This window comes from Lagopus muta, chromosome Z (genome assembly GCF_023343835.1).
Source record: "Lagopus muta isolate bLagMut1 chromosome Z, bLagMut1 primary, whole genome shotgun sequence".
Classification (NCBI taxonomy): Eukaryota; Metazoa; Chordata; class Aves; order Galliformes; family Phasianidae; genus Lagopus; species Lagopus muta.
Window position 1 is genome coordinate 27,165,646 of NC_064472.1, and position 19,870 is coordinate 27,185,515.

Sequence of the window (19,870 nt, forward strand, 5' to 3'; positions counted from 1 at the left end):
TTACTAAAACCCAACTATTAAAGATAGCAGAAGTGTGCAAAATGTTTTACCTGTGTTTGATTAAAATTTCATTAAATTTAAAAACACAAGACCTCCAAACCTGCAACTATACAAACTAGCTTACAGCAACTTAGTTCTTCTAAAAATCTTGTAAGAAAACAAGTATGAGGAAAAAAAAAAAAAATTAAATTCCAAAAAGTAATCAATTGATAAGCATAGAAATACAGACGCCATTTAATTTTCTCAATCTGGGATAGTTCCAGTTTGTTTTGATAACTCATTGCGTGTAGAAGCTATGAAATACATTCTATCTTTGTATTAATTTTTCTATTTTTTTTCTTTCCTTTTTTTTTTTTCTTTTTTTTTTCTTTTTTTTTTCTTTTTTTTTTTTCTTTTTTTTTTTTTTTTGCACTTTGTGAACAGTGAACAACTGGGATGGGAGTGGGAAACGGAATAATTAAAGATACTCAGGTCCCACCTCTTTCAGCAATCTAAATTTACCTATTACAATCATTCTCTTTTCTCAGCAACAACAAATACAACATTAAAATCAATAAGACAGTAAGAAAACATTATAGGGTTTGCCAAGACAAGAATTGAATGAAGTACTACAGTATTAAAAAAGTTTAAAATGAAAAAAAAAAATTGAATTATTTCACTTTATTTTAATTGTAAACATCTTATAATGCACAATGAAGGGGAGTAAATATTTATCACAGCTTAGTTTTAGGATTTTTGGTGAAGGGTACATCTACGCTGATTTCCAAGGATAAATCAGGACACACTGAGCAATATATGTGAGAGCAAAATCTATAATGAGATTCAGTGCAGTTATGAGTATAGAAATAATGAATATAAACCTCACTTTCACTTCTTACTGAGGTGAAAGCCATTTATTAACATCAAGCAGGAATTATGCCTACACAGAGTAAGCAGGATGGGTTTACCTCCCAACTCTTTAAAAGGAAGTTAAATTTAATTTTGCACACCAGTAATGTTAGGACATTTTAGTTGATATGTAGCTGTATTTGGAGCACATGTAATCTATAGCAACAAACTCCTTTGCTATAAATACACTGTTAATTTTGCTATTCTTCTCCCATTTGGTATATATTACTTTAAAGTCATGTCACAGACACTGTAGGTAAGCCAAAATAAAGAACCCCTAATTTTTTTACACAGTCATTTGTATAAAGTTGATGTTTTTGTGCTCTCCTTCACTTTTTGGCTTTTTTTTTCTTTTTTTTCTTTTTTTCTTACTCAATGCCCTATATAACGTGGCAAATTCATGTGTCTGCATAATGAAATATTTAAGAATAAAAATGGCAATTAATGTATGCTTTATATAAACTGTCAATACGAGATCGAGCCATTAAAATGTAAAATCAGGCTGATACCCCACAAAACATACAAATTGAAAACATGCACTGCATTATGTACCTGCTCATTTATTCATTTTTACCTTTTAAAATTAGAAGTAGACATGGGTCTAAAAATATATATAATCATGCTTGGGACTATAGTCAATCTATCTTGACATCTGAATGTGGTATTAAAGCTAGTTTTGCCTTCCAGATTCCCAAGCAAATTTTATTTGTAATAAAGTGAAATCCAGCTAGAAACAAGAAAAAATAGGTTTATTGTCATTCTAAGAGGGATATTAAAATCATTTAATAATAAAAAATCATTTTATTATTTTGAAGGCTATGTAACCTGTCCTTACTTCTTAGGGAATTTGAAAATGACAGGCACACCTTGTTGAATTAATTTAAGAGTTAAGAATAACAAAAAGTACTAAGTCTTAGCTTCAGTTCTGTTTAAGGCACCATGTAATAGCCGAGGTACAATGATCCCTGATGTACATTCTTAAATGGCAATGGTCCATCTAGCCACCTATTCAAATTCTACACAACTGGGAATAAGTAAAAGTGAGGTGTGCCAGTTACACTGCCTTACCTAATTTTTTGTAGAAGTTTAAATCCACTGTAACAACAAGGAAATATTTTTGTGAAAGGAAAATGATGCAGGTTGCTACATTCCTTGCATTCTATAAATTATCTTTTCTAAGAGCAGCAGATTGAACCACTAATACGAAAAGACCTGGAATAGAAGAAAGTCATCCAAATGGAATATTTTCCTGTATGTCCAGTCCAGCTTAAGTAGCATGTACACTTAAAAATTAACAGTAATAATTAAGTCACTTCTTTTTCAGCTTCAGCTTCTAACAACTACAGTACCACTCAACAGCCAAAAGTACCTGTTCAGTGGCACCACATTTAGTATCAGTAGTCTTCAAAACAGAGGAACTGGTATGCAAATAATACCTGGAACTGTTGATTTTTAATGAACCTTGCATTCTTAACATGATGGTCAGATAATTAGGTACGTTCGTTACGTACGTACACATTATCACATTGTTACAATTCTGCCATTTAAACTTGCTTCTTTCTCACAGAAAGAAACTAGTATATCTTCTCAACTCTTCAACATTATTACAAAAAATCCCCCTGAATACTCACAATTTTATCAAAATAGTGTCTTCTAGTTGTCCACGGAAAAGCACCTTTTATAACAAACTTGATACATCTGTTGTCAAATAAGTATGCCTCCAGTGTAAATCAAAGAAAATAGTTCTTTTGATATTTCACAGAAGTGCATCTATTTAAAAACCTATGTATATGAAATCATCACCATAACCAATAATGAACATTAAAATATTTAAAAAAAACTATGAAAAAAATTAAATTATTATAAGAGGACAAAAACATTAACACCAAGCTTTGCAAAAATCTTTCTTGCATTTGATTATAAGAAAACTCTTCATATTGAGTGGCCAATGTAAAATGATCCTGTTTACAAGAAAATCTTTTTTAAACAGGTCTGGCAAAATGTTTACACCCATACCATTTAATGACTCCAATAAAATAATGCTCAGTACAGCTGAAATTTAACAACAGTCGATTTTCAGACTTTTTTTCTCTTTTATTTTTTTTCCTCTTAAACCCAAAGGGCTAATGTAATGATGGGGGGAGGGGAGAAGTTTCACATTAGACTGCAGTATATGTATTTCCAGTAGCACTGCACTGTCTGATAGTCTGAGTAGTTGCAACGATGTGCTCATTATGAATTGGGTTCAGGAGGTTCTGCTGTACTCCACTCTCAAGCACTGGCTGCATGCAGCCCACCTGAAATGCTTGGTTTAGCTCTGTTTTCTCTCTCTTTGCTTGCGGCTCTCCATTTTCATCCATTTCTTCATCTATTTCACTTTCAACTTCGCTGCCTTCATCTGCAAAAAGGAAAGAAAAAAAGATCTAATACAGATGGCTTTGTTTTGCAAATAATATTTGAAATACAAAGATATTGGGATGACTAGCAATCTGATAAAGCACAAACTGAAAACTTAAAACTTTAATGGAAAACGCTAATGATTATATCAAATACATTAATAGACTCCCATTGTTTTGATCACACTAGTTAGATACTATTGATAAAAGAAGGAGAAGAAATTACCAATCCCAAAAACAATATCTAACAAACAACAATAACTTCATATTGTAAAATCCCTTTCATCTTCAAGATCTGATAAACCTTTTGAAGAATTGTTACATATGAGGGAAATGAGTGAAAAGAGGTTGTGATGTGACATCAAATTGTACAACCAATCAGTATAAAATGTATGTCAAAATATGGCATGAAGAGCTCGTAAGGAACTCATTTCTTCGCACCATCTTCTCTGGCAAGCTATGTAGCAACTGCTTGCAATTCTAACTATGCATTAGTTAGCATTATGCAATGCTAAATCTTCATTTAGCAGTGATAAAGATACATAAGCCTACTCCTGTCTTTCTTCCCACAGCTGTTTGCTTCTTTGTACTACCAGGCACAAATAAACACCAGGCTCAACTGGGAACATTTCCTGCGTTAATGCTAAACGTCTTTAAAATAAACTGTTGTTAGAAAACATAGCTATAATATTCTAGTAATTATTATATGCTGCATATCAATGTATCTAAAAAACAAACATATGCATTTTATAGCATGATACAGCTCTATTTATTTTGCTCAGAGACACATTAGTTCTACACTGACTTATATACTGGAAAGATTAAAATGCATACCTTTATCCATATTTCCAGGGGACACAGCATTTAAATCACCAAACTGCAAAATAAACAGCGGAAAAAACTGAGCACAGTCTTATGCAAATAGTATGTAGAATGCCTGTGATGGAGCCAGACTGTGCTCCACAGGTTTGAGGCTAGCATGCAAACACATGGCCTGCACTGCAGCCACATCCATCATGCATCAATTCATTTTCCATTCCATCTTGTATTTAGTAAGACAGTTATCACTAAAGAAATTTTCACAAATTAAAACGGGGAACTATAAACTTATATCATTCTTTTTCAAGATAGCATCATCAGGGCCTTTATCAATTGAAGTGAGCTACTTCCATGTTGAATGTCAGAAACTGTGACAGATACTTTGAACTATCGATATTTTATCCAAAAGGTCTTTTTAAAATTTCCCAGAGAAGCTAAAAGAAAAATGAAGGTGTGTCTCTAAATGCAGCTATAGCATTGCAGATTTACCTGGAAGACAGATGAAATGCACTGCTGAGGAAAAGTTTACAAAATGGTAACCAATTTACTTGTATTAAAAAAAGATGCATTTGCAAAAATGTTGTTCATATTCTAGATGTATAACATTCCTTCCTTTCCTTTCCTGAATTCTCTAACTCTCTTAAATGAAAGAAATTAGCAGAGTAGAACGTCCTCAATGAATCCCAAATGAAAGGAGAGTTTTACTTAAATTATACAGTTCTGACAGTAAATGATACCAGCCTTTTTCAGAAATACAGTAAGACAAAACAGTAACTTAAGGAACACTAATGCAATGAGCACCAATACCATAATGTCATGTCCTCGCCTTAGCCTTACGCTACTTTGGCTTTGTGCATGAAGTGTTCACACAGCTATGCAATAGACAGAACTGATTGAAAAGAAAAATAATCACTTATAAACACAGGGCATTTTTATTTGAATGAATTTGATCCAGTTAACTGCAGCACTTGTCAGTACTTTTGCTGACAAGTGTCCAAAGCTGGCAGAAAAGGAAGGCAGGAAAATGAACATGCTAATCTCAGTTGCAACACTAGCATACGCTGTCCTGTGACGTTTGACACAAATCTGGTCTTAGATTTCCTCTTTTTATTTCAGTCACAGTCACTGAGTATAGAAAATCATTAACAAGCGTGCACTGAATGAGTATTTGCATCTTCTCTCCTGTACCAGCCAGTGTTGTTAATTTTTTCCAGGATTCCACCTTCAGTTTACATCAAATAAACAACTACACAACTCCTAAAAACTGATGCATAAATATAGGATGTGTGTTAAGAAGGCAAAAATGAAATAACTGTATAGTTCTAAGTATCTTACTGCATATATAGGGCATACTAAGGAAAGAGACTATTAGATTACTATTGTAATTTAATTTGTCTAAACCCTCATGCCACGTGGCAGGAAATCATTTCACAAATACAGTGAGACATGTCCGATTTCTCTTGAAAGTCTGCTATCTATATACACTATTTAATGATACTGTTAGCGTATTTGAAGGAAGAATGAAACCTGATGTCAAATCAACCTGCAAAATTACTTGCAAGTTATCAGTAACAAAAATCGCACATTGACTCCCAAGTGTGAAAATGTAATAAAGCCGTGCCATAAAACATCTACTTTATTTTCAAATACATAAATTTCCCATCACTTTGGGAGAACATTTCTTTGATGAAAATGTATTCATTCTTCAGTATCTCACTCAGAAGTTTAGATGAATTACTGGAGAAAAGAGTGATGAAATAAACCTCGCCTTGCAGGTGCCATAGTCCTCAGCTGAGGCTCTTTGTGTTTTTTAAGCCTATAAATTTTGAAATGTATGAAAATAAACTGTGTCACAGATCTCTTAAGTATAACTGTACATGAATGTGAACAATACCCTATGGACCAAATAGATAACATCTTTCTGAAGTCATTGGGAATAGACAGCTCACTTATGATAATTTTTGTACTGCAATTCTAAATATATGTTTAAACACATGTAAATAAATAGATCTATGTAAGTGACAGTTTCCTATTTCCCCCTTACCCCCCCCTTTTTTTTTTTTAATTTTTACATAAAATACTCTGTTCTCAGGAAAAAAAAAAAAAAAAAAAAAAAGAGATGAACATTTTTCAAACTGAGCCAAAACTTAGGTACATTAATCTGTGCACAGATCTGAGAAGGAGCAAGTTTGTTTGCAAATAATTGGTTGTTAGAATTCAGTGTGATTTCAGAACTCTGACAGTCAAAGAATGAAACAAATGTGAAACTGTTAATATATTTGTAACCCAATCTATTCTTACACTGTAGAACATCCTACAGATTCACGTGAAAGTTTATAAAATTTGTAAAGGTATGTACACAAATTCATCATAAATCTATCAAATCTAGTCTCTTACATATTATCTTACCTCTCCCATAACTGCAATAGGTGTCTCTCCTGTGGCCTGAGCAACACGATGTTCTACTAAGTAAAACATGTATTCATCATAAAGCAAACGGATCAGATGAAAAGAGCCAAAGCTAGCAGCACTGCGCAAGGTTAGGTCTCGAATCACCATTGAGCTATTCAAAAATGGAAAAAAACATCTGTGTTATATGTCATCGTCACCATACAAACATTTCAACTCAAAACCAATATTCTCACAACAACAAACTCACAAACACACATCTGACTGATGGTGTCTTCGGAAAGAGGTGTTCAGGAAAGGCAATTATTTGATTTTCTCTTTTTGCTGAAGATGTTGCTGGCCACCATGTTAGAAAAGAAAAAACTGGATTTTTTTTTGTTTTCCTTGTTCCTTTGCTTTCCTATCTGTATAACCACCAAGATTTGTGCATTTAGGTTTCCCAATAAAAAGGTTTTACCATGATTTTAATAATTCAAAGTTTGAACAAAATTAGAAAAAGACTTCTGTGTATGTCTTACATTGACAAATTCTGGTATCTTCAGCAAGTAGCTGACATAATCATTTTCAAAGAACCAGCTTTATACTCACAACTGATTCAATAAGCAGCTAACACGGAATGTTAACTTGCTTTAATCCACTTTCTATACTGTAAAAAAAGTTTACCTTAACTAATAATCACACATATCACACTGTATTAATAAATAACATTAAAAATAGTGGCTTAATAATTGTACAGTTATTTAACCCAACAATTCCACATTGTGTTTCTAACTCACAACAAAATTCTACCTGCATTCATATGGCCTTCCAAACAGCATGAGTATCAGTTAAGTCCTTGCCAAGTTGTAAGTGTCTCTGAGTTTGATGTTAATAGCAATTTTCTGGAAAAAAAGCCACCCACATACTTATGGTAACTTAGTGACTCACAGTTTGATGTTGTATCTGTCAACCTCACTACAGTGAACAATTCAGCGAGTAACGTAACAGTTAAAATGTTTTACAAGTATTAAATACTACCTGTAGAAAGACCATTTTAACAGAAATTGCCGTGCTGCTTTAGGAAAGCTGGGTCTTCCTTCATATGGTTTCAAGGCTTGCATCATAACATTATCAAGCCAGGCAGCCCACTGCTCCAGAGTGCTTTGCTGTTGAAGAGTCATTTTGAAATCTGTTTCTAGCCTCTGAACCATGTTGTCATCACACTGGCACACCCAGGAAGCCTGCTCCTGTTAGAGCAAATAGCAGCACTTGAATTAACAGTATATGAAACAAAGCACAGAATGCAATTCATTCTTAAAGGTTAAACAATTCTGTGGAGGAAAAGGACAAAAAATGCTTATAGAACAAACTAAAAACTAGTTTTTGTTTTTATGTCTATCACAATTTTGTTCAAAGAAAGTGGGTGGGGAAAACACAACACATAGAATCAGTTGTCATATGCAGAAATAAAGAAGAACAATGAAAATTACACAAGTATGTTTTAGTTTTCCACATTTGTTTTCAGAAGATATCTTTTACTTTCTTTGTTGATGATTTTTCTACTGAAATATTTGGGAATTGTCAATTTTTGTTGGGACCGCTGACATGCCAATCAGAAACACCAGTTAAGTGGGGGGTCTAAAATAATAAGAAAACGAACAAGAAATGAAGTGCAAGGTTCCTTCCAGTATGAACAAGATAACTTGAGTTATACCATCTTATAAAATAAAGTTTTGTACATGAACAAGAATTGCTTTATTTGCTGGGTGTATGTTACACATATACACATGTACAAAATTAACTGCAAAGAAATGGAGAAACATGCTTGCATATAACAGTGAACACTTTGATCAGCATTATCAAGATTAAATGAGTCTAGTGGGACACTTAAAAAACTAAGAGATGACGTGAAGACTCACTCAAGCCCTATCCTTAAACTTCAGCTATCATGCGCTAAGTTAACACCTCAACATTAGCAGGCTGTGTCTACATTAACTTATTAGCATAATTAACATTTTGCATCCTTGGTCAAGTACACCACCCACACACATCATCCAATGATGTTTCAAGAATAAGTCTGAGGTAAATTAGAAGAGATTTAAAGGTCCTTCGAAGACAGCTGAAGGATTCAGAATCACAGGTAGTGTTTTCTGCAGTCCTCCCAGTAATGGGAAGAGTGGTGGAAAAAAACAAGTGATCAGTGAATATTAAAATACTTGAATGCATGCACGTGGAGGGGGCAACACAGCTGGTAACAGGGCTGGAGGGCATGTCCTATAAGGAGAGACTGAGGACACTCAGGTTGCCCAGCCTGGAGAAGAGGAGGCTAAAAGGACATTAGCTCTCCCTGCAGCTTCTTGAGGAGGGAAAGTACTGAGAAAGGTACTGGGCTCTGTTCACTGGTCATCAGTGACAGGATGGACAGGATGGGAAAAAATTGTGCCACAAGAGGTGGCAAAACATTGGAACAGTCTTCCTGGAGATGTGGTTGATACACTCTGTATGTCAGTGTTCAAGATGTATTTGGACAATGCCCTAAAAAATAAACTTGAACTTTTCATTAGCCCTGTAACAGTCAGGCAGCATGACTTGATCTTCATAGGATCCTTGTAAACAAGCTTTTAAAAATTCTAATGCTACCATTCATATTCAATATTCATCATTCAATACCATTCATAGTTTACATATTGTTGTATAATCTAACTGCGTGTGTTAAAATATATTTATTAAAAAGTATATAAGAAAAGTATAAAGAATAAAACTGTCACTAGCAAACTGAGTTTTATATGTAAAATTATCTCCTCACAAAAACAACCCAACAGAGAACTTCCAGTCATCTGGAATATTTCACTTTGTTGGGCAAAAGGAAAACAACACTTCAACAAAGGTGTAGAATCGTGTGGGAAACCTTTTTTGAAGGCTAAGTAGAAACCAATTCTAATCTTTATTAATCTAATAACTACTCTGGAAATCTCATACGCTTAAGCACAGATACTTAGATAAAACATACTAATGTAATTGTATTTGAACGAATGAAACAGCCTCTACTAAAAACAACATTACACATTTAATTGTTTTCAGAGACAGGAGTTGTGCTCCCGAGACTGAATTATGCAGTATCATTTATGATATTAAGAGGACATTACACATGATATACCCATTCAAAAAATATATGTGTTCCATGTTTTCAGAGAATTTGGAATAATTTGAGTACTTGAAATGAATAAGTACTTGGAAATAGATAATGGCTCCAAGTTCTTACTTTCCTGAAATACATTTGAACTGAGTTAGTGTATCTATGAATCATTAAAACTTTATCATGTTTTTTTTTCCTGAAAGAATAATGACAGCTAATGCAAAAATTCAAAATCTTTGGATTTGGAGGAAACAAAATTATTTTTCAAAACTTGTTACTTGAAGCTAAATTTTACCTGAACATTGGCAAAATCAACACGGTTAAGATCATTGAGCATCTGGTTGATTTGAGAAGTGTTTTGAAGAACAGCACGAGCTGCTTGAGCCAGGTGGTTTAGAGATGTGTATCTTCGCAGAGTCTGGGCAAAGGCACTTACAGCGGCAACCTATGAAGAAATTGATTTATTTTAAAATCTTGTACCACCTTATCTTAATCTTAAATCTACTACCTTAAATCTTAATCTATCTGTAGATTAATGCACCTGTCACTGTTTATGTTCATTTTAATATTCTGTATTAACGATCCATAATGTGAATTACATTTGTGTAACAGATCAAAACTGTTTTCTTTTTTCTTTTTAATTTTTTGACAAAACTGATTTATTTCCTCTTCCATCATTTGACGATATGCTAAACATGAAATCTAGCATTAAAGTTAAAATACTACTGCTTTTATATGCTACTGCACACTGGGTTTGTCAAATGCAAGAATAAAGCTGCAATAGTTTTGTCTACCTTGGTTTGTATCATCCTCTGTGGAATATTGTTCATGGCATTTGAAAGCCAACCTTCAAGGCTTTTTGCAAAATTGCGAATGGCTTGGGTCAAGGCACCTGCACATTAAAGAAGAAAAAAACGAATGAAAAGAAAGCAAAGTACCTGTTTTGAAATGTTTTGCATCTTCAGTACTTTTATGCTCAATATTTAGATCCATCCCTTCTACTTATTGGAAGACAAAACAAACTAGGGTTCAAAACGCCTAATTCAGATTCAGATTATGCAATGATTTAGTTTTGTTTTAATGAACAGTTCGAACTTCCTCACCTAATCTTTCAAGAAGCTGATGACAAACAGTATTGTTTTGGGCATTTCTATATAAAAACATCTGTAATTGCAGCAATTATTTCCCATACACTGAAAATTTCTATCGCAAACTCTCAGCTTTCCATTTCCTTTAAGTACGTATTTTAAAGAGCAAATCTCTGTAAAATTTCTGTTACTGGAATACTGCAGTTTCCTCAAATAGACCTGAAGCAGTGTGAATCAATGTCATGGTGCTTATTTCCACTTTAAAGAACAAAATCCAATAAGGATAATATAATCCAACAAGCAAAATGTAAGACTAAATTCCACTGACAGAAAGTAATTATTCAAGCAGCTGCGAAATCTTTTTTCCTTTACTATAGCATCCACAGAATTGCTTGGGTGGATGACAAAGATTTTGAGGGGAATTGAAGCTTTTGCAGCAATCGGTAGTATAGTCAAAAAGAAAGTTTTACAAGGGCTACTCTGAAAGTAATGCCTTTATTTTATGACGGCCCATGACATCAGAGGCAGACGTTGGAGATATAACAGTAGATGCTGATCTTTCCTGCCAGTATTCCATTCCATGTTGTTGTCGTGTGACAGATGGCAGCAGAGAAGCAGTTTGACAAAATGAAGTCTAAATGGAAGTGTGGATGAAGTGTGCCTCTGAATTCCTCCATGCGCAAAAAAATTACACCCATTGACACTCACTCAATTGCTGAACCGTTATGGATACCAAACAGTGGATGTGAGCAATGTGAGGTGGTGGGTGCTACATGGCAGCAGTGGTGACAGTGAGTGAAAGACAAGCCATGTTCCAGTCATGCCAATATTTATGAGTGCAACATGCAAGCTCTTGTTCATCGCAGGTGAAAACGCACAGCTACTGGTGGTGCCTATGTATGAAAAACAGTGTCTGGTAGCTCAAAATTTTCTCTACCAAGTAGAGATTACTATGCTCTTCACAGCTGTTGAAGTATCCATGAAAATAACCAGGAGGTATAACTTTCAGATCAACCCATGTAATTATAAAAGAAGGAGGAAATTAAGTTTTTACACAAGGAACTGCACATGGAAAAAAAGAAAATCTTATCTCTTGAGTAGTAAAAATTTTGCTTTCTAATACTTACCACTTGCTCACTGACCTAATAGTGTCCATTCAAACAGCTGGGAAAAGAGACAAAAATAAAAACTGCAGTTTTCTAAAAATGGAGAATCACTGCAGGTGCAAAAATGAAAAGTAAAAACACTAGAAAAAAGAAACTACATTTACTTTCAAATGATTTCAGCTACATGTGAGAAGAAACTGTAGAGGTAAAGACTGGGTTCTGTTTATGGAGCAGAATACTTTCTGGTAGACTAAGGCTGACAGAACATGTCTTTGAGAAATACTCTTTTTACTGTTTGAATTACTGATAAACCCTTTATTCATGGAAACTGTTACTAGAAGATCAATTAATTAAAAATAAGTACTTCATTCTATCGTTTTCACACTACTTTGAATTTTTACTATTAATGCATATAAATCATATTAGCAACCTACAGAAAGGAGCACACATTTGCATGCCTAGGTCTTACAAAGTATCTCAATAAGGTAAGTATTCTATGGTAACAGATGTTCGTTTGTTTAACCTTGAAGTTTTCACATAGAGAACAAGCTCTTTTCTTCAGTTCTATCCATTATTCTGCAAACCTCTGATACTTTGTAAATTCTTTCTCTGCTCTTACTAATTAACTATATTTTCATTTCTTTTATTTCTTACCTACAGAGCAAGAAAATGCAAAGTGGAAGGAATAATAGAAATACCCTATGAATTATATTTAGTAACCTAAAGAAAGTATTACTCTTATCACTTCTGATTCATTTACTATTCTTTTTCACCTAATTATTTATTATGAAATTACTTCCACCATTGCAAAGTTAATCTCCCTTAAAAATAAATATGGAAATGCAGCTCAGTTACATCTTTTAAAAAGTCTTTAACTAGGAGGAAAGTAGAGGAAGAAGTGGAAGAATTCTAAGTTTTGAAGAAACATTTCTTCTTTATAACTATATCAGATAAACAAACGTCAGTATTGTATGGTGAATTTCTAATGAATTTTTCAGATATCTTATTAAATATAGAATTTATCTTAGACTAAAACTTTAAGCATGCATCCACTCATTGCCAAAAACTTATGGACCTGCATCCTCAATGCTTTCTTCATGTTATCATGAAAGAATAACAGAGCAAAAACTTTTCAAAGAATTATACAATGAGTTCACTTCAGAGCAAAGGGCTTGAATTAAGTCAAATGTTACTAGACATACACAAAATAATTTTGCAATCAGAATTACTGACAGAAAATTTGATTTGGATGAGAACCTAACAATCCAGAGTCTGAATCTCAGCTGAAAGCTCTCTAACATATAAATCTCAAAAACAAACAAACAAACAAAGTCTTTTTCTGAAAGCTTTACAGTCTCTCCAGTACTTTTTGGCTGCTTGAATTTGTGTAATACAGTGTGAAAATACATTGAACATAAATTCTTCTCCTATGACAGAAACTCCCAGGCAACTTTTCTGCCCATTCTGCACAGGTGAAGCTGCAAAAAGTCTACTGTGCAGAAAAAAAGATCCACTGCCAGTACAACACAGAACGCAAGTCTATTGCCAAGGATATTAGACAATAATTCAACTTATTCCTTATTCAGACAGCATTATATTTTTCTTAAGAAAAGGAATTTGAACATTTTAAGCACAGGCATTTTTCATTCATTTTGTGGGTACTGAACATTTCAGCTAACAAAGTTAACACAGGATAAGGCTAAATCAACAATATTTTCCTCAATTATCTTTTCTACTCCAGTAATATCTATTACACAGGTGAATAGCACAGAAATTTTTCTAGAATAAAAACACAAAAAATCTAGAAAAATTGTAACTTGAAGAATCATGCTTACTTAATCACTAAGCTTTGTTTTTCCCATTTTCAGCAGCTGCTGTTGTTACCTTTCCATGTACTTAGAAAAAAGAAATGAACTTAATTTTGATAAAGCATTTACAGTCCTTTTCTCTAAACTTTCTCAAACTTTCCCATAAGCTAGTATTTTCCCACAGAAAATAATCAATTTATATACTTTGCTCTGCTCCATTCTTGTCATAGTCAATCATTATGTACAATCTCTAAGTTTTCTCTTGGCCTTTTGCAATGGTTTAGAATTAGAATTAGAAGATATTCTAATTCAAAAGTAGGAGTTACAGTACTAATTATTCTTTAAATAGTAAAGAGAGAATTTTTATGTACCATTGTTACAGGAAAGCTGACTAAAAAAGCAGCTGGTCCTGAAGATAAAACCAAGAAAATACATAGGTTGGTCTGAAAGTAATGCCTCCAATTTATTTCCATGGAAACTACAACAGATACAAAAAGCAAGGTAACACTGATAGAGCAAATTCCCAGCTAAAAAACTCTTTGTCAGCACAGTTACCACCATTAGCTGTCCATTTTCAACAGCAATGAACAAGCACCAGCAGAAATGACCCACTGTTGCTGCTATTATTCCTGAAATACACCATTATGGCCTCACTGTACTCACATCCACTGTTTGGTATCTGTAAAGGTTCAATAAGCATCAGTGAATGCCAGTGGGGGCCATTTTTTCACACGAAGGAATTCAGAGATAAATCTTTGCTTCACCCACACTTCCATATCAGACGTCATTCTGTCTGACTGCCCCTCTGCTGCCATCTATCACATGGCAACAACATGTAATGGAATACTGGTGGGAGCATTCAACCTCTGCTGAGCAACATCTGCCTCCAACGTCATGGGCCAAGATAATAAAATAGGAGACATTACTTTCAGATCAGATGTAAAATATTATATGGCTTCAACTCTGATTGCTTTCTGAGCAAAAAAACTGGAATGTCAGAAAATAAAGGCAGAAATCTGTTGGGAATTATTTGTCCTGGGAATAGAAGTGTGCTATGTATCAATAAACCTGATGTGCAGTCCCAAAACAGATACTTTCAAACAGAGTAAGTAACATTTTTAAAAGATGAGAGCTAATTCTAGCAAGAAAAAAAAAAAAATAATAGCCTGAGAGAGACCTGATATCTGTCGTTACTAATATGAGATGATTGCAACCCATTTTCTTGACATCTTTTATTGGTAACGCCCAATGCACCTGATTGAAAGACAAGATGCCATAAACTAAAGAGATACCATGTAAAAACTTGCACTTAGGTTATGCAGAAGAAAGTGAAAGACAGTGAGAAAAGCAGGTTTGATAAAAAAGCCTGATAGAGTTATAAATACTTAAACATTCCATGGCTGTTTCACCTTTTTAGCCAGAAAAGACTGTGTTGTTGGAAGTGAGAAATTTAATTCAACATATTAAATGTTATAAACAGATTTATGAGTTTTTAAATTCTTACTTATTTTCTAGAGATAGATTACACTCCATAGGAATATTCCTTTGACTTATATATTTTCATTAGATAGAAAAGTAAAACATGAAATATAAACAAATGCAAAATAATTTACAAAAGTTATGGTTGTCACTAATTGCACACATATGGGGAAGTATTTTTCCTTTATTCTGCTAAATAGATGAAAAGGTAAACTATGTCTATCTCTGTCAGGACCTTACTCTTTCCTTCTACCCCATCTACCTTTCTAATGGCTGATCTTCAGATTTTACACACTTCCAGTTTCAATTTTTTCTCTCATACATAGTTTTCTGAAACCTAATTTTGTTTCACTGACAAGCAAAAAGTCAATAAAACTTCTCTAGAATGCAGTACCTGTGAATATTCTTATGAATTGCTTATCACTGCTGGAGTTACTATACAGGAACATCTGTTTGCAGTAGGAAAAAAATAGCTTTGTCAGCTGCAAAGCTACTTCAGGCCCTAACTTTTTAAAATACATGAATCTTATTTAATAAGGTGATTGGATTGCTTCATGGAAAGAATATAATACTTAAGCATTAGAAGAACTATACTTTATTACTAAAACAATTTCATTTCAATAGAAAGACAATAGATGTTATCTACAGGTGCTAACTTTCTATAGATAAATTGATTTTCTGCCAAGAACAGCCATATATACATTTCTAGAGCGATGATGGATTCTAGTAAAATTAACATTCAGTAGAAAGATATGGTAATGATTGAATGGACAGACAGTTAGTGATTCTTTCTTATAGGACATATGAAGAAGAAACAGTAATCAGAATTAAAAATTAAATTAAAAAAGAATTAAAAATTCAGAATTAATTCTTCATTGCCATAACAGCCTTTAAAGTTGATTCTTTTTAATAAGGAACAAAAATCGAAATATCAAAAAATGAAAACACAAGGCTCAGATACATTTTTTCTGGACTGGTTAAATATTAATTTGTAATGTTGGTAAGGTAAAAAACAACTTCATTTAATGGAAATACTCACTGACATTAGCTTACACTGGTTCAGGGGTCACAGTGCCTCTTAAGTACTTTTCATGTGAGACTTGATCTTGAAAATTAGACCCTTCAACTGCACTAAGATCCTCAGATATTTTAAAATATAAGGCATATATACATTGTCTCTCAGGACAACTTTCTACACAAAAGACTTAGGGATAAAAGATACACAGTAGTTCTCTAGCTTTAAAAATAATACCAAAAACTTCCCCATGTGCCCTAAGACCACACACATATGAAAAAAAAATCTCTTTACAAAACGTTTTGTGTTCAACTTACTAGGAATAGGTCTAAGGACGTCAGGAATGAGAATCTCCACCAAAGCCTGGTACATCACGTGATCACAGTTACACATCCATTTCAGAATAGATTCATGTTTGCACAGAGTAATCAGTTTTGCTTTTGGAAGTCGACTTTCTATTTCACTCAGATTGCTGGAATGAACAAATGCAGCAAATGAATAAATGAAAATGCATTTATAGTAGATAAAAAACAGCAATTGGTATTAAAATCATTATTTAATAAATAAGTTACAGATATCTCAACTACAGTCAACAGAACTTCTTTTCACTTTGTGTCACCTGAAACTGGATTAGAATGCTTGCACAGATCTGGTATAGCCCATGAATTATATAGAGGTATGAATCCGGTAGGCTTAAAAGAAATGGATAGAATACTGTGAGAACACCTTCATGATAGTTGTCTAATAAAAATAATAATAATAAAAAAAAAACAATTTTTTTCAAGACTGCAATTTGCCATATAAGCTGTGTATATTAACATGCCAGACAATATCAATTTATTTTTAAAATGCACCATAACAAGAAAAGATTTTTACTCTTATAGTAAAACCAGTAATGTCTATGCCGTTGTTTGACACTTCTACTATGTTATTATAACAATCAGTACACAAAGACAATACATTTACTGACCTAGGTTCATTAACAGTAGTACCATCAGGTGGAGTAGAGGGAGAATAGCGCCAGAAAGTTTGCCACAACTTTTCTATCAGGCTGAATTGAAGATTCACTACCACATCCAGAATTGCCTGAGAAAATAAAATGCAAATACAGATTCTCTTTTACCTAGATTCCCTCTAGTCCCAACTCCAAATAGAGAAATGGCTTTTTATTTTTTTTAAGTAGTGGAATAAGGGCAAACTTCTCATTTCTGAAATGATAAATACTATTTTTACAGTAGTAAAATTGTATGTATAGTAAGTATGTATGCTAAGTATTGATAGTAAAGTCGATGTATTATCCAACATCATAAGATGCTTTGCACAGAGAGTAAGACTAAGTGTACATGCACAGAAGCCTCTAGAAATGAACATAAATTATGTAAATGTGTCAGAGAAATTTTCCCAAAGATAGTTGATACGACTCCAGACTCGCTGTTTTATTCATTTCGCTTATTCAGTACAGTTTTGAAAACACTTTTTAAGTAGTTTTAAAATATATATTTTTCAATATTAAATTTATTTTAATCTTCCCAATGTTTCTTTAAAATGAGAAAAAAAAGGTTTTTTTAAATGTAAGCAATTAAATGACAATTTAACATTTTTTACACTTCCTATTGACAAAGCCAAAGATCTGCACATACAATTTTAAGTCTGGCTTCTCTAAAAAATTTGGAATACATACATATGATTACATTTTCAAGAATACTACTTTTTAGAATACATTTTTGTTCTGATGGAGGAAATCCTCCCAATAGCATTTTTCCTAGTGACCATTCCAGTAGAATTAGCAAGATAATGCCCTTCCAGTGGAATAAGCAAAATATCCTGAAGCCAGCTGTAGAATGGCTGTAGCATATCCAACATTACTATCTTGCACTGATTCTCACTCACTAGAAATAATGAACCTAAAAGAAACCCAAAAAGATTTGTAGGAATTATAGGAAATACCTCACAGTGCTCTCGATAAAGACTCTGCAGTGATTTGATGTCCTCAAAGGTTGTACCATCTGGTAGGGAAGATATTTCAACTTCACCAAACTCTGGAAGTACTCGAGATGCATCTGTTTCCATAACAACACAATGAAAAAACACAGTTATGAACAGTGCCTATTGTTCCTATGATCAGGAAAAGACTTAAGGATGATACAAAGAAATAAATTCTAGAATGTCTACACGCTCACAGTGAAGATTCTTTCACACTTATTCTATGTTAAAATTGTGAAGAAATTCAGACAGCATTTTTGAAGTAAAAAAAGAAAACAAAAAAACAGCTGCAACTATTTGTCTTTTTCCACTTACACTTACATCACTAGATGTTTAACCCATGTTGTTAATCAATAAAATGCACTGTAACAAACATGTAGGGAGGAAATGTCATCCCAGAATATCAACATACATGTGTATATATCACTTTGCACAGCAACTGTGTTGCGATTTACAGAATGTCAAATATATCACATAAATAAAGAATTTGCATATTCCTCTTTTTATACTTAAATGATTAATATTAAATATTACATAAAACCTGATAAATAAAACATAAAGCTTAAGTGCCTTCTTGTTCTGTTGTTAGTAGAAATTTTAAAAAGCCATTATAACTTTAGAAACAATTTTTGTACTTGTGTGACATGATATTTGCAGAGGAGTTCATCTTGTCTATTTTTTGTAGTAGAATAAAAAAACACATGTTTTAATACCTAAAAACTGCTGATGATGTTGACTTTGGGCAATTACAGTTTGTTCAACAGATGTGCCTGTCTGTTGACCACTTCCTGTGAAGCCATCTGCAACTCCATCCACTTTCTGCATGGGCTTATACCTACAAAAATATCAATTTCAAAATTATCCTTTTTGTTAGCTTCTTCATAGATGAGCTCACACAGGCACAGGCTATGTTTATCCTGATTTCTCCATCTCAAAGCAAAAATTTACAGAAAAGTACAAAAATAATTTACAAATTTTTATTTTCTTTGCAAATAACAGAAGAAACATGATTACTAAGGGCAGCTAGCACATTACTAATGAAGAATTTATAAAAGTTATATTACAGCACCACTACCAATTTCTTTTGGAGTTTAGTGTAAGAACAACATAATCATTAGACTGGCTAATTTATGCCATTTTAAGAAAAATAACACTGCTATCTGAAAACAACAAAAATGGAAGACTTTGAAAACCTAAATCCTTCATACTGAGGTCTCAAAATCTTTCATAAAGTCTAAAAAATAGAAGTACAGTTATTCAAACAGGAGTGTTAGACTGGATGGTCAAATGTTGTAAGACATCTGACATGCAATAGGTCATGTCTGTGACTTGCAAAACCCCTGAGAGTTTACTCTCAGCTCTTAGTAGCAAGAATTTGGCTACTTTGCACTTTTAAAATAGAATTGTAGTCAGTGGAAAAGAAGAGGAGCACCAAAGCTGAACAACATGTCATAAATAGTGTTACTGTGCCCTTTGTACTTGTTGTAGTTTCCATGGAAATGTATAGGAGACATTACTTTCCATGCAATATAAGTACTATAGCATATACAGTACATTATGTAATTGCTAGTGCAAGTTTTTTTATTTTTTTTTCCTTAATCAAACTATATCATGCTTGCCTTTAACTGTGCTGCATGTAAAAAAAGAGGTTGATGTCTCTTGCCAAGTTTAGGGATCATAATTATCATATAACCTTCACTGGGATGAGTATTTTTCCACAACTTCATATCTCAAACATATTGGCAGCATTATGGCAAAATGGTG

At 33.3% G+C, this 19,870-nt stretch overlaps 1 protein-coding gene across 7 annotated transcripts in view; it reads right to left on the reverse strand.

Moving 5' to 3' along the window:
• Window positions 1-1,221: 1,221 nt before the first annotated feature.
• Window positions 1,222-19,870, reverse strand: part of RFX3 (regulatory factor X3) — a 115,797-nt gene continuing 97,148 nt past the window's right edge. For all 7 annotated transcript variants that reach the window (XM_048931516.1, XM_048931514.1, XM_048931517.1 and 4 more), the window contains 10 exons: window positions 18,820-18,941; window positions 18,071-18,183; window positions 17,094-17,209; window positions 16,441-16,595; window positions 10,422-10,519; window positions 9,923-10,072; window positions 7,530-7,738; window positions 6,513-6,666; window positions 4,119-4,161; window positions 1,222-3,286 (listed from right to left, as the gene is read on the reverse strand). In XM_048931516.1, coding sequence (XP_048787473.1) covers window positions 3,048-3,286; window positions 4,119-4,161; window positions 6,513-6,666; window positions 7,530-7,738; window positions 9,923-10,072; window positions 10,422-10,519; window positions 16,441-16,595; window positions 17,094-17,209; window positions 18,071-18,183; window positions 18,820-18,941 — 1,399 coding nt within the window. In that variant the 3' untranslated portion in view covers window positions 1,222-3,047. The remainder of the gene's footprint in view (window positions 3,287-4,118; window positions 4,162-6,512; window positions 6,667-7,529; window positions 7,739-9,922; window positions 10,073-10,421; window positions 10,520-16,440; window positions 16,596-17,093; window positions 17,210-18,070; window positions 18,184-18,819; window positions 18,942-19,870) is intronic.